Source organism: Sinocyclocheilus grahami, unplaced genomic scaffold, assembly GCF_001515645.1.
Source record: "Sinocyclocheilus grahami isolate Dianchi unplaced genomic scaffold, SAMN03320097.WGS_v1.1 scaffold64.1, whole genome shotgun sequence".
NCBI classification, from domain to species: domain Eukaryota; kingdom Metazoa; phylum Chordata; class Actinopteri; order Cypriniformes; family Cyprinidae; genus Sinocyclocheilus; species Sinocyclocheilus grahami.
In genome coordinates, this window is record NW_015505243.1 from 1,134,177 (window position 1) to 1,148,945 (window position 14,769).

The following is a 14,769-nucleotide window of genomic DNA, read 5'->3' on the forward strand; positions in this document are numbered from 1 at the left end:
GATTCGGCCGGGTAACAGTGCTCATGTAATAACATGTAATAATAGTACTTGTCTAGTCATCAATTTTATTTATTATTTTAGAGTCATCATCATCTTCAGGAAGAAAAGAACCAAATTCCAAGCACTGCAGCCTCTAGAACATGAGCTTATTGCTTATATGGGTTTATATCTAATGTTTGCATTGTTTTAGTATTGTTTTTGACGAAGAACATTTAAAAAATCTCTTAGGTCTCATAGCAAATTTGAACAGTTGCAGGTGCCCACACTGACAACCAAAATGTTAGATTAGTCAAAAGGTCCTTTTCAATTTCTGGGTAACTGACGTATTGTAGAGTCAATGTTGTCTGTGTATTTTTGACAAACACTGCCACCTTGTGCCATATGCATAGTCCTACAGCCAAAACTCTGATAACAAGAATGAGGGAATGAGGTCTTTTGAATGCTATGTGTGTGTGTGTGTGTGTGTGTGTGTGTGTGTGTGTGTGTGTGTGTGTGTATATACACATAGTATATATAATGATACTAATAATAAGTTTTAGCTGATTTATGGGGACATTTTTCAGCTAGCCTATAATAGTTAATAGTTAAATTGATAAATTAAATAATAATTAAATGCGAAAATGTATATATTCTAAATAAATATCATCGCAAAAAATGTAACATTACATTTATCAGCTGAATGCATGTATAGTACATAACATTTTGCACTGAAAATACTTTCCATTTCTAAAGGCTTCAGTGTGGAATATTGCATAGTATATATAATGATACTAATAATAAGTTTTAGCTGATTTATGGGGACATTTTTTAGCTAGCCTATAATAGTTAATAGTTAAATTGATAAATTAAATAATAATTAAATGCGAAAATGTATATATTCTAAATAAATATCATCGCAAAAAATGTAACATTACATTTATCAGCTGAATGCATGTATAGTACATAACATTTTGCACTGAAAATACTTTCCATTTCTAAAGGCTTCAGTGTGGAATATTGTAATTAGATCGTGATATAATAATAATAATAATAAAGAGTTTAACCTGATTATTGAGACATTTTTCAGCAATAGTAGTTAATAAATTAATTATTGGAATAATAATTAATGCATAAATTAGCATTTATATATATAGTAGTATATGTAATCGTATGATAATATAATCGTATAAATAAATAGATAATATAATCCTATAAATGTAATTATTACTACAAAATGCAGAATTAAAAAAAATAAAATGAAAACATAAGTTAATGATAAATTGTATTAAAGTGGGAAGATATGTATCGCATTGGTCATATCTTCTCGGATATAGTTTGCACATCTGACCTTAGAAACCAATTCTCTTCCATCACACACGCCCTCTCGCCGTACGCCACGCCCTGGAGTCCCGCCCCTCTCTCGCAGGGCGGAAGTTGTCATTCTAACCGCTTCCTACTTCCTGCGTCAAAACATTCCGGTGTGTCTATGCGGCTTTAACGGCGCTTTTCGGATTTTATGAGTGATTATGGCTGCGAACAGCAGCACCGGTTCGGCTACGGAGCCTCCGGGACTGGAGACCCAGTGGCGGGAGATCGACAACCTGAACCAGCAGCAGCTCCGGGCCGGAGACAGCTGGTGAGAGAAACTTCAGCCTAAATAACAAACAAACAAACATTCAATAAACAACAACAACTACAATACAGATAGAGCACTAACAGTGCGCTGATGAAACTGATAACGCGCTCGAGTTTGTGCGTTTTGAGGGTCTTTTAGGTTCTTCAGGGTTAGAAACAACCATGCCAATGTGATAGAGAGTTAAATGGTTCAGACATTAAATAAAAGAGGGAAACTAACATCCAGGTCAGTTTTCAGGCCTAATAGATCGGGTTTCCTGCTTAACAGCTTCCTTAGCATCATTAAGGTTTGACAGGTTGCTTGGCGTACCCAGATTCCAACGTCGTCAACTCTACCCGCGTTAAACTCTTTCATTTATTTTCATTTTCATTAAGCAAATGCTCACATGACCTGCTTTTATGGTGTCTAAATGATTACTGCACTTGCTTTAAGTTTCACTTCTATCTCTAGAAGGTGTGTCAGTCTGTAATGGGAAAGTTACTTTCGGTTTGTTCTCGTTCCTTGAACAGGAAAGGCAGATCTGCTGTAATTCCTTCTCGTCGTTAAAGGCAAATGACAAGCGTTTGGTGTCTTCATGTCTGACACTGTGCAGTTTCCATTAAACAGATTAGTCCTGAAGCTCATTGAATGATGTTGGACTTACACAACCAAGCAGTGTTGAATGTGACTGGTGCATGTATCTGTATTGCAGGTATTTGTTGGACAAGAGGTGGTATGATCAGTGGAAAGAGTATGTGCACACCGGGGACCAAAATTCTTCCTCCTATCCCGGGAAAATTGATAACACTGAGCTCTATGAAGGTAAGTGCTGCTATTCTGTGATGTTACCCACAAGATCCCATATTAGCACCATAAAACTTTAATTTCTCATTCTCTGTAAATCTGTTCCTTTAAAGGTATAGTTGACTCCATAATTAATAATTGCTGAACGATTACTCGCCCCCAGGCCTTCCAAGATTAAGTTTGTTTCTTCAACGGAACAGATTTGGAGAAATGTAATATTACAACGCTTGCTCACAAATGGATCCTCTGCTGTGAATGGGTGCCGTCAGAATGAGCGTCCAAACAGCTGATAAAAACATCACAATAATCCACAAGTAATCCACACCACTCCAGTCCATCAGTTAATGTTGTGTATAGTGAAAAGATGCATGTTTGTAAGAAACAAATCCATCATTAAGGCGTCTTCTTACCAGAACGCGAGTCCATAATCCATAGTAATGCTTCCTCCAGTGGAAAAAGTACACTGTAGAAAGCAAAGTTATAGGATAGAGGACTCGTATTTTATCTGGAAGCAACAGTTTAAAGTTAAAAACTCCTTAATGATGAATTTGTTTCTTACAGACGTTTATTGATGCAATGGAGTTGTGGATTATTGTGATGTTTTTATCAGCTGTTTGGACTCTCATTCTGACGGCACCCATTCACGGCAGAGGATCCATTGGTGAGCAAGTGATGTAATGCTACATTTCTCCAACTCTATTCCGATGAAGAAATAAACTCGCCTACATCTTGAAAGGCCTGTGGGTGAGTACATTTTCAGCAATTTTTCATTTTTGGGCAAACTTTTCCTTTAATAACTGTGGAAACAGAAGACGTTTTAAATATTTTGTATGCTTACTGTAGATCTGGATTCCTACCATCTTAAAGAGAGGCTGACAGAGAATGAGGACTTTATCCTGGTCCCAGCAGAAGCCTGGCATAAACTCTTGTCGTGGTATGACATGATGGACGATCAGCCTCCTTTGGAGAGAAAGGTAGTGTTAACAAGACTTCTGACTTTTCTTTCTATGAAATCAAATGAGATGTTGAGTTCAAGATAGGCAGTGTTTGCCATTAATTGAGGATGATGTGAAAACCATCTTCTTTCTCTCTCCAGGTTGTTGATCTTCCCAGCACTGTTAAAGTAGAGGTCTATCCTGTGGAGGTCTACCTCTGTCTTTCTAGCAACCTGGAGAGCACTGTTTCTGCACGCTTCAGTCGAGCAGACAAGATACGTGAGTAAAGGCTGTTAATGAATAGAAAAAATATTTGGACACATAAAAATGTCTGATTAAAGATACATTCTCGCTTTGCTTTCTGCATGTAAAATCACCGCAATGAATATCTGGGCTAGGGTTCTGTTTTCAATAAGTAATGCATCCGAAATAACAAATAATAATAAATTCAGCCCACTTTCCAACTTTGAAGATTGCTTTCTTTGTACTAAGCTCAATTTGTGATGTTTAGATCCTCTATTGATTTATATGTTTTTTTCGCTATAGAAATGCACAGAATTTACTAAACGTAAACTTGAAAACGAAGGAACTTCTTTGCACGTGCTTGTTTTCTTTTGCATTTGTATGCAAATGAATGGCACAAATCTGGCATGTTTTAAACATAAACAGTTTTAGTGAAATGTTTTGCTTGTAAAGTGTGTTAGTGCTAGGATCTTAAATAAACTCTTCATGGTTTGATATTTTTATTCAATGACGTTCATACACTACTGTTCAATAGTTTGGGGTCGGTAACCATTTTCTATTTGAATGTAATTTAAAATGTAATTTATTCATGTGATGCAAAGTAAAGTTTTTTTTATGCTTACCAAGGCTCCATTTATTTGATTAAAAAATACAGTAAAATTGTGAAATATTATTACAATATAAAATAACTGTTTTCTATTTGAATATATTTTAAAATGTAATTTATTCTTAAGATGCAAAGCTGAATTTTTAGCATCATTATTTCAGTCTTCATTGTCACATGATCCTTCAGAAATAATTCTAATATGCTGATTTGCAGCTCAAGAAACATTTCTAATTATTATCAATGTTGAAAACAATTATGGTGCTTAATATGTTTTGTGGAAACTTACATTTATATTTTTTTCAGGGTTCTTTGATTAAATAGATTCTTGGAAAGATTTTTTTTATAACATTATAAATGTCTTTATCAATTTAATGCATACTTGCTGAATAAAATATTAATTTAAAAAGAAAAAAAAGAAAAGAAAAATCATACCGACTTCAAACTCATGAACAGTAGTGTATGTTATTAAGATTATGTATTTTAAGTTAGATGACAGTTACATCAATACATTACTATTTCTGCTCATAGTAACTCGTAGCTATAGGCATTGAATTATGCCTGTTAACTGGCATACAAAATGTCTTAATCAATACTTTAATTAAAATAAACGAAATGTCTTCTTCGGCGCATCAAAGGTTTAGCTCAAGCTCTGGATTGCCAATTAATTTACAGAATGTTAGTCTCGCAAGTCTATTTTATATTTGGCATGCAATTATGTTTTGTAAACTGATGTGTGAAACCCCTCAGGATATTGTCAGCCTGGTGTATCTGAGCTGCAGATCTCGGAGTGCGTGCATGTGTGTAAATCTCTAATGTGTGTATCTGTGTTTGATAGACGCTATACATCAAAAGATACGGCAGCATTTTAATGTATCAGAGACTGCTGAGAGCCGACTGTGGATGCGGAGCACGGATACGAGCTCAGAGAGGCTACGCAACCTTAACATGACTGTCCTAGACACCTGCCTCAGCTCTGGCATGGTAAAATACACACCTACCATTTACACTCTGGTCATCTATTCTGTTATGTAACAATTTGGTGATATTTACGGTAATAATCACTGCCAGCAACCTCGCCTTGTGTGTTGGTCATATAGACAAACCTTGCTACTAGTAAATGAATGCCCTGACATGGGCCACCCTGCATGTGTTTGTGTGTGTGTTGTGTCCTAACATGCTCTGCTCACTCTGCAGACGGTGATTATGGAGATCAGGAATGCGGATGGTACGTGGCCCACATCCAGGCCTCAGATCATGTGAGTATAAAGACACCAGCTTCCTTCTCTCGTGCACTAGTGCAAATTTCCTTTCTCTTTTTGTTTAGGAAAATGGAAAGACGTGTGTCTAAAGCACAAAACGTCCACATATGTATCATCATCCACATTCATTTACATCTGTAGCTAGTTGTAGTAGGTTAAATGCTTATATCCTCAAGAAATGGCAAGGCAATGAGATCAGTGTAGCACAAATAAACTTTGAAATCAATCCTGTGGTTGGTAGAAAACATTGTTCATTTTGAAAATAACTGGGACCATATTATTTACACCCGCTGCCGAATAAGTCACTCCAGAAAACCCACATGCTTTTGTTAAAGGGTGAAGATCGTCCTTTATACCTTGAATGCCAGAGTCTAATAAACCATTATAGTAGGTTAAAAAGAAGATTTTGGCCTGTGCATATCAGTTAAAAAATAAATGGGCGAGTTTTAAGGGATCATATCATGAGGAATCAAATTTTCTATGATTTTTTGGAATTAAAGAGCTCAATGTACTTTGACAGTTTCAACTCAAGAGTTCCGACATGGGCCACCCTGCATGTGTTTGTGTGTGTGTTGTGTCCTAACATGCTCTGCTCACTCTGCAGACGGTGATTATGGAGATCAGGAATGCGGATGGTACGTGGCCCACATCCAGGCCTCAGATTATGTGAGTATAAAGACACCAGCTTCCTTCTCTCGTGCACTAGTGCAAATTTCCTTTCTCTTTTTGTTTAGGAAAATGGAAAGACGTGTGTCTAAAGCACAAAACGTTCACATATGTATCATCATCCACATTCATTTACATCTGTAGCTAGTTGTAGTAGGTTAAATGCTTATATCCTCAAGAAATGGCAAGGCAATGAGATCAGTGTAGCACAAATAAACTTTGAAATCAATCCTGTGGTTGGTAGAAAACATTGTTCATTTTGAAAATAACTGGGACCATATTATTTACACCCGCTGCCGAATAAGTCACTCCAGAAAACCCACATGCTTTTGTTAAAGGGTGAAGATCGTCCTTTATACCTTGAATGCCAGAGTCTAATAAACCATTATAGTAGGTTAAAAAGAAGATTTTGGCCTGTGCATATCAGTTAAAAAATAAATGGGCGAGTTTTAAGGGATCATATCATGAGGAATCAAATTTTCTATGATTTTTTGGAATTAAAGAGCTCAATGTACTTTGACAGTTTCAACTCAAGAGTTCCTTCCCAGACCAAAAAGACCATTTATTGGTCTTATAGTGCTTTTCATAATACACATTGTTTCAAAGCAGCGTTACAGAAAATCATGATGTTAATGTATTATATTAATATCTTCATGCCTTGTATTTGCATTTGAGCTGGGTGATAATGTAGTTTACATTTTGTGACAAGACAAGCAAACAAGCAGTTGTGATTTGCTATATAGCAAATATATATCCAACATTATATTTGGAGCTGTGCAATTCAATTTTTCTGTGGCAACATAAACAATAACAGCAAATGTTGCTATAAAGTGTATATACTGCTTTATGTGAGTGTACTAAATGTAGGCAGGTAAAGTGGGTTGTACTATATACAACTTTGGGTGATAGTATAGGTGACATTAATATAATAAAGTTTATAGTCATGGATTGTGTGGTTTGTAGCTGAAAAGTATAACAGATGGCCTTAACATTGAATTCTTAATGATAATTTTATTCTAACTGTCAAAGAGAGAGTAGAAAATTGTTGTATAAAAACTAATTATAACTGGTTGTGCTGCAAAACATTTTACTTAAGTTATAATTCTCAAAAAGAATTAAAACATAGCAAGCTACCTACCTAGCCAGCATTTTTGGCCACTGTAAATATGTTTGAAAGTTTGTCCAAATCAAACATTTAAATGCATTTATCTCATCCAGAAATGCTGTTTAGGTGTTTAGGTGTTTAGCTCACTGGACTTTAAAACTTTAAAACAACTCTGATTTTATTTAATATTTGGAATATGGAAATGTGTGTCTCCAGGCGGAACTCTGCTGATGAGGACTCGTATCAAGGGCCTCCTGGAGTGTGTGGCCTCACAAACCTAGGCAACACCTGCTTCATGAACTCAGCTTTACAGGTCAGAGGTCATGAACACTGAACACTCAGTCACATAACTTTTATAAAAGGCATTTCTTAAAGTGCATTTCCCCCCCGCAGTGTCTAAGTAACACGCCACCACTGACTGAGTACTTTCTGAAGAACTCATATCTGGAGGAGCTGAACTTCACCAACCCTCTGGGCATGAAGGGTGAAATTGCAGAAGCTTACGCAGACGTCATCAAACAGATGTGGTCAGGCAGGCACTATTCTGTGGTTCCTCGGGTATTTAAGGTAACCTAATTGTAGTGATCACTCAAACTTGTTCACGCACACTAGCAGATCTCAAATCAGTTGGTTCATTTTAAATCTGGTTCCCATTCTATTTACTATACCGTTTCCCTCTTCTTCGTATGATTGCCTCTCTGCCTTCCTATCAATAAAGGTTTAATAAAAAAAGCTTAATATGCAAAAACAACTATGAGTACGAGTACTACGAGTCTCTTCTGCTCACCAAGGCTGCATTTATTCGATCTAGTTTTTATTTAATACAGTAATATTGTGAAATATTATTACAATTTAAAATAACGTTTCTATTTGAATATATTTTAAAATATTTTCTGTGATACAAAGCTGAATTTAGCAGCGATTTAGCTGTCTTCAGTGTCACATGATCCTTCAGAAATCATGAAGATATGCTGATTTGCTGCTCAAGAAACATTTCTGATTATTATCATCAATGTTCAAAACAGTTGTGTTGCTCAATGTTTTTGTGATGATATATTTTATTCAGGATTCTATGATGAATAGAAAGTTCAAAAGAACAGCTTTTATTTGAAACAGAAATCTTTTTTTAACATTTTAAATGCCTTTACTCTCACTTATGATCAATTTAAATCATTTGTTGGCTTTAAACGCTAAAATTCTGTTTGTTTGTTTTTAGTTTTGCTCTATTAGTAGTGCAAAAAATTAAGCAGCATTGTGTGTGTGTGTGTCTTTGCAGACTAAGGTCGGCCACTTTGCGTCACAGTTTCTGGGCTACCAGCAACACGACTCTCAGGACTAAAATTCTGTTTGTTTGTTTTTAGTTTTGCTCCATTAGTAGTGCAAAAAATTAAGCAGCATTGTGTGTGTGTGTCTTTGCAGACTAAGGTCGGCCACTTTGCGTCACAGTTTCTGGGCTACCAGCAACACGACTCTCAGGAGCTGCTGTCTTTCCTGTTGGACGGTCTACATGAAGACCTAAACCGGGTCAAAAAGAAGGAGTATATTGAACTCAGGGATGCTGATGGCAGACCTGACCAGGTGCTTTTCACACACAAACACACACACACACACACACACACACACTATAGTTCACAAAGAATAACTCGTGTAATGTGCACCCCATGAGATATATGAGTGACACAAAGCACTTTATTAATAGTTCATTTATCGAATGCTGTTCTCACTCTTGTTTATAAACAAAGTGTGTAAATGAATAAATAAAAAAAATAAAATTCTATTTTATACGGTTGAAAGTTTTCATTCATATAGATTTAAAAAAATATCTGGCGATTAATTTGTTATTACCCAGTTTTTCCTGCTTAGTCTCTGTAAAATACGCTATTGTTCAACCTCTAAACATAACCATATTGATATCTCTACAACAAAACAAAGTGTTACTATGAGAATCTCATTTCTATTTATGCCTTACAGGAAGTGGCTGAGGAAGCATGGCACAACCATTTGCGGCGGAACGATTCGGTCATCGTCGACACATTCCACGGGTTGTTTAAGTCCACTCTGGTGTGTCCCGAGTGCAACAAGGTCTCTGTGACCTTCGACCCCTTCTGCTATTTGAGCGTGCCCTTACCTGTTAGTAAGGAGAGGGTCATGGAGGTCTTCTATGTGTCACTGGATCCCACGGCCAAACCCACCCAGGTTTGTATAATGTTATATACTGAAAAAAAAACGCAAAATACCAAAATCCTCAGTCATTTTTGGCAGGAAAAGCAGCATATGTGCAGCACGGCAGACTTGTTCATTATGAGTGAGCCCATGCTATGAGTTTGGCAGATGTGAATGATGTAGCACTGCAGGTTTGTAAACAGGAAGACAGCTGGTGGTGTGAGATGATGTCATCAGAACCGGTTTTGCTTAAGGCAAAGTAGTCTGACAGTTCTGTTGAACAGCATTTAGTAAGGTTTCAGTAAAACCACTGCTTTATTGTGAGTTTTGTTCATCCTGATGACTGAAGAACGTGTCTGTCTTCCCTCTGCAGTATCGTCTGATTGTCCCTAAAGCTGGCCGGGTGATTGACTTGTGCGCTGCCCTCTCTCAGGCAACAGGCATCCCTCCCAACCAGGTTCAAACAAGCCTTTTAACTACTGAAACACTGGCAAAATGTATTGACACATTTTTTATGGATATAATCTTGGTTTGATTAATGATATGACCCTGTATCCATGTCGTCAAGAATCCAAACCCATTTAAAGTTTTTGTTCTGAGCTCATAATTGGTCTGCTCTTCACAGATGGCTGTGGCTGATGTTTTCAATCACCGCTTCTACAGGATTTACCAAACTGATGAATTCTTAAGCTGTATATTGGACCGGGACGATATATTTGTGTAAGATAGAACTAATCTGAGTAAACAGCTTTAATTGTACATACACGCCAACACATATACAGTGTTATTACAGATATACAGTGTTTATTAAGCCAGGTTCATTCATTTCCAATTACCTGACAATATTGTCCATGAGAAATCATGAAATATATATATATATATATATATATATATATAAAAGTAGCACTGAGTAAATACAGCTGGATAATATATATATATATTATATATATATATTTTTTTTTTTTCATAATATAATATAATTATATATTTATTTTAAATTATATATACATATTCTTTTTTTACAGTTGTTGTTGTTAGTGTCTGACTTTTCCAAATCTTTCAACTTAGCGTTTTTATTTCAATTCATATAATGCAGTTTATTTCAAAATATAATTCATAATGCATTAAGTTCCCCTTTTAAGGAAATAAAACTAAAATAATATGCATCAAAGATGCATCTCATTCTCCAGAAAGTTGGCTGGGTCTAAATATGTTTTGTGGTGTTTTGACGCAGGTATCAGCTGAGCAGTGGTTGTGTGGATCAGGATGGTGAGGAGGTGGTTATGGCCATCTACATGCGTGAACGCTCCCATTACAGAGATTACGGCTCGGGCAGCAACAGTTACGGCACCTCCCTGTTCGGTCACCCGCTGCTGATGTCTATGCCACGCGCCCAGTGCACAAGGGAAGCTCTTTACCAGCTCCTCCTGAAAAGACTGGCGTAAGTCTAGCCGGTCATGTTCGTTTGGTCACAAGCTAGTTTTGATTAAATATCGGGATCGTTGCTGTACATTTATTATGTGTTTTTGTTATAGAAGGAAAACGCATACAGTGACCATGATAAACATTATTTCTACAATAAAACATAAACATTAATATTAATAAGATTATAAAAATGTTACCAGATCTGTCATTAGTCCTGGAATCTAATTTTTTTTTAATTATACAGATGCTTTGTATTTTTCCTTTAATATGTTATTTTTTTTAACTGCATCGTATTGATTGTTGTCCATTAAAATATTTTTGTACATATTTTACTGCCAGTAGATGCATTCAATTATAAGTTTCTTTGTATAAATGCATCTCGTAACTAATTGCTTCTTGTATCTTCTGTGCTCTTATGGTGTTATTGTGCTTGTTTATTTCAGTATCACTGGTTTTTGAGTGCATTTTGTTGTGATCTGGTTTTTAAAGGCCAAAGTTGGGTTGCCATTCATATGTGTCATGATTGTGTCCCTGCATAGGCGATATGTCCGTCCACTAGACCCTTCAGAAGAAGTAGAGGAGGAAGAAGAAGATGAGGAAGAGTTGTACAAGGCACAGACCAATGGAGTTAGTGATGGTATGACTTTGTTTTTTATTCTGCAAGGATGCATTAAATCCATTAAAAGTGACTGTGAAGTAATGTTACAGAAGATTCCTATTTCAAATAAATGCTGGTCTTTTGAACGTTTTATTCATCAAATAATCTTGATAAAAATGTCACAGTTTCCACAAAAATATTAAGCAGCACAACTGTTTTAATGTTTCTTAAGAAATATTTCTTGAGCAGCAAATCAGCATATTAGAATAATTTCTGACGGATCATGTGATGTGACACTAAAGACTGGAGTAATAACAGCTTTGCATCACAGGAATAAATTACATTTTAACATATATATTTAAATGGAACATAGTTATTTTAAATTGACATAATATTTCACTATATTACTATAAGAGACTTCTTTCAAAATTGATAAATGACCCCAAGCATTTAGTGTACCAATAATTATTAATTTCTGAATAGATGAAGGTGAGGAAGACTCTGAGGAGGCGGGGCCATCCAAGAAAGAGGAAGAGACTCAAGAAAGCAGTCAGAACGAAGAGCAGAACAACTGTCAATCAGAAGCCAGCCCGAGCAGCGAGGGGGAGGAGAGAGCTGAGGAGGAGGAGTCGAGCAGCGAACCGGACCGGGGCAGCAGTACGGAGGAGGGCCAATCAGCATGCGGCAGCACTGACACCAACTCCCAAGACGCCACTGACGGGGACCAAAGTGCTGGCGCGGAACCTTCGGGAAAAGAGGAAGAGGACGAAGAGGAGCCTGCATCTTGCGCGCAGGCAAATAAGAGGCTTCCGGGAAGACGGCACTACACCGAGAGGCGGAAAAAAGCCCTCTTTACCATGCAGGCGGTCAACTCTAATGGTACCACGGAGCGAGGGATGGGAGAGGCGGATGGCAGCTTCTCTTTCAGCTGTAAGTGCACTCTAATGAGAAACTCAATTTATTACAGACTTCTCTACACATCTGATGCTTTTGTACAACTTCAGGGTCATGTGCGGACAAGCGAGGGTCATAACAAAGTGAGATTGCATGTCTTTTATCTTTCCGGCTGCTCAATTCACATCTTTTCATAGTCATGGTATCTTTTAACTCGTTGCGTTCATAAGCGCAAATGTTCCTGCTCCTAATGGCGTGACTCACTGTTTCTGTTTAGCTCAGCCATATATCGCCATCGACTGGGACCCTGACATGAAGAAGAAGTACTACAATGAGAATGAAGCCGAGGTAGGATTACTAATGAATGCTTTGATCCTTAAGAAATACTTTGCGTCTGTTCTTTTACTAGGAAGTGAATGTAATCTCTCATACAAAGATCAATCCAGTCTATTCCATTAGAGGTTTAGTGTTATACTCTTAGAGGGCAGTCGTGGCCTAAAGGTTAGAGAGTCGGACTTGTAACTCAAAGGTCAAGGGTTCAAGTCTAGGGGGAGTGAATCTACAAGCGCTCTCTTCCACCCTCAATATCACGACTGAGGTGAGACCCTTGAGCAAGGAACCGAATCCCCAACTGATCCCCAGGCGCTGCAGCAAAAATGGCTGCCCACTGCTCCGGGTGTGTGTTCACGGTGTGTGTGTGTGTGTGTGTGTGTGTGTGTGTGTGTGTGTGTGTGTGTGTGTTCACTACTCACTGCTGTGTGTGTTTACTTGAATGGGTTAAATGCAGAGCACAAATTCCGAGTATGGGACACCATACTTGACTCACTTTCACTTTCATTTGTATTGCTCCTAATGCAGTGATAAGTCAGGTCACCTTCACTTATATAGAGCTTTATACAATACAGATAGTTTCAAAGCAACTTCACAGTAATGAACAGGAAAATAACAGAATTGGTGATATGCAAGTTCTGCTGTAAAGTAGCTCTAAAAAGATTATTCAACTAAAGTCAGTTCATGTTGATTCAGTTCAATAACGGTGTAAAGTTGCTCAATTTCTGAAGCAAGTTCAATTCAGCTATAAGCAGCTCTACAAAATAGAGCTGAATACTGTCGTTATTTCGCTTAAGCCAGTTCAATTATTAACTTAGTTCAGTAACAGTATTAATGTTGCAAAATTCAGCAATTATGAAACAAATTCAAATCAGCTAAAAAGCAGTCATACAGAAGACAATGTTGTATTTATTCAGCTCAGTTCTTTTCAAGTTTTGTTCTCATCCAAAAGTGTCAGTGCAGTCAAATAAATAATATTACTGAATATAAAGTGTTTTAAACCAGCACTGCATTGCCTCGCTTTTCTCTTATTTATTTAATTGATCAAAAACAGTGGTTCTCATCCCAGCACAGCACCAAAGTTTATGTACATAAATGTAAACATCATTAAAATAAAATAAAAATTCCCTTCGTAAGCTAGTTAATATTCTATTTATTGTACTATCCTAAATATGCATTAGTTACATTTTTTCAAATTAGCATTTATCATTGTTTTTCTTGAATGTCCGTGACGTGAGTCAGACAAGGTTTGTACCTCACCAGTCAGGAACCACTGGTCCGCTCTCACAGTGCTTTTTAAAGCTTTTTAATATGCAAATGATGCTTAAATGCAGTATTAATTTGATCCTTTAATTAATGAAATATCAAAATCCATTTGTTTCAGTCTTGGCTGTTTCGAGCTATGCAAACTGCAGCATTTCTGTTGCAAACATATGTTTTTTTTTGTGTGTTTATGCAGAAATATATAAAGCATCAGAGCATGGACGTCCCTCACCAGCAAACCACAGTGCAGCTGCAGGAATGTATAGAGCTCTTTACCACGGTAGAGACACTGGAAGAGGAAAACCCCTGGTAATCTACTACTTGGTTCTGTCACAGATTCTAGCCTTTTATTCCAATCTATCCTTTATGAGCATGAAGAAAGAGGAACATTTTGTGTTCTTAGTTGCATAATTTAAAGCCAAAAGCATTTGTTTTCTAGAGATGTATTTAAAGAACAGGATTGCTTCCTCTGCACATGTAACTTTGTGTTTGTTTATGTGGTCTGTAGGTATTGTCCGACATGTAAAAAGCATCAGCTTGCCACTAAGATATTGGATCTGTGGTCTTTGCCGGAGGTTCTTATCATCCATTTAAAGCGTTTCTCCTACACAAAATACTCTCGAGAGAAACTGGATACCATCGTGGAGTTCCCCCTGCGGTAAGATGAAGACATACATACACTAGTGTTCAAAAATTTGGGGTTGGTAGGATTTTCTTATGTTTTTGAAAGAAGTCTATTATGCTCACCAAGACTGCATTTATTTGAGAAATGTACAGTAAAAACAATAATGTTGTGAAATATTAAGATCATTTTCTATTTGAATGTATTTTAGAATGGAATTTATTCCTGTGATGGTAAAGCTGAATTTTCAGCATCATTACT

The 14,769-nt window shown here is 36.9% G+C and overlaps 1 protein-coding gene across 2 annotated transcripts in view; it reads left to right on the plus strand.

Moving 5' to 3' along the window:
- The first annotated feature begins 1,406 nt into the window (after window positions 1-1,406).
- The window catches only part of usp11 (ubiquitin specific peptidase 11), a 19,301-nt gene continuing 5,938 nt past the window's right edge, over window positions 1,407-14,769 (plus strand). For both annotated transcript variants that reach the window (XM_016271653.1, XM_016271652.1), the window contains exons 1-19: window positions 1,407-1,615; window positions 2,307-2,416; window positions 3,242-3,372; window positions 3,495-3,612; window positions 5,019-5,164; window positions 5,378-5,439; window positions 7,430-7,526; window positions 7,607-7,780; window positions 8,490-8,546; window positions 8,690-8,791; window positions 9,185-9,409; window positions 9,750-9,833; window positions 10,002-10,096; window positions 10,611-10,817; window positions 11,341-11,438; window positions 11,883-12,329; window positions 12,571-12,641; window positions 14,083-14,195; window positions 14,395-14,544. In XM_016271653.1, the coding sequence (XP_016127139.1) occupies window positions 1,506-1,615; window positions 2,307-2,416; window positions 3,242-3,372; window positions 3,495-3,612; window positions 5,019-5,164; window positions 5,378-5,439; window positions 7,430-7,526; window positions 7,607-7,780; window positions 8,490-8,546; window positions 8,690-8,791; window positions 9,185-9,409; window positions 9,750-9,833; window positions 10,002-10,096; window positions 10,611-10,817; window positions 11,341-11,438; window positions 11,883-12,329; window positions 12,571-12,641; window positions 14,083-14,195; window positions 14,395-14,544 (2,597 nt within the window). In that variant the 5' untranslated portion in view covers window positions 1,407-1,505. The remainder of the gene's footprint in view (window positions 1,616-2,306; window positions 2,417-3,241; window positions 3,373-3,494; window positions 3,613-5,018; window positions 5,165-5,377; window positions 5,440-7,429; window positions 7,527-7,606; window positions 7,781-8,489; window positions 8,547-8,689; window positions 8,792-9,184; window positions 9,410-9,749; window positions 9,834-10,001; window positions 10,097-10,610; window positions 10,818-11,340; window positions 11,439-11,882; window positions 12,330-12,570; window positions 12,642-14,082; window positions 14,196-14,394; window positions 14,545-14,769) is intronic.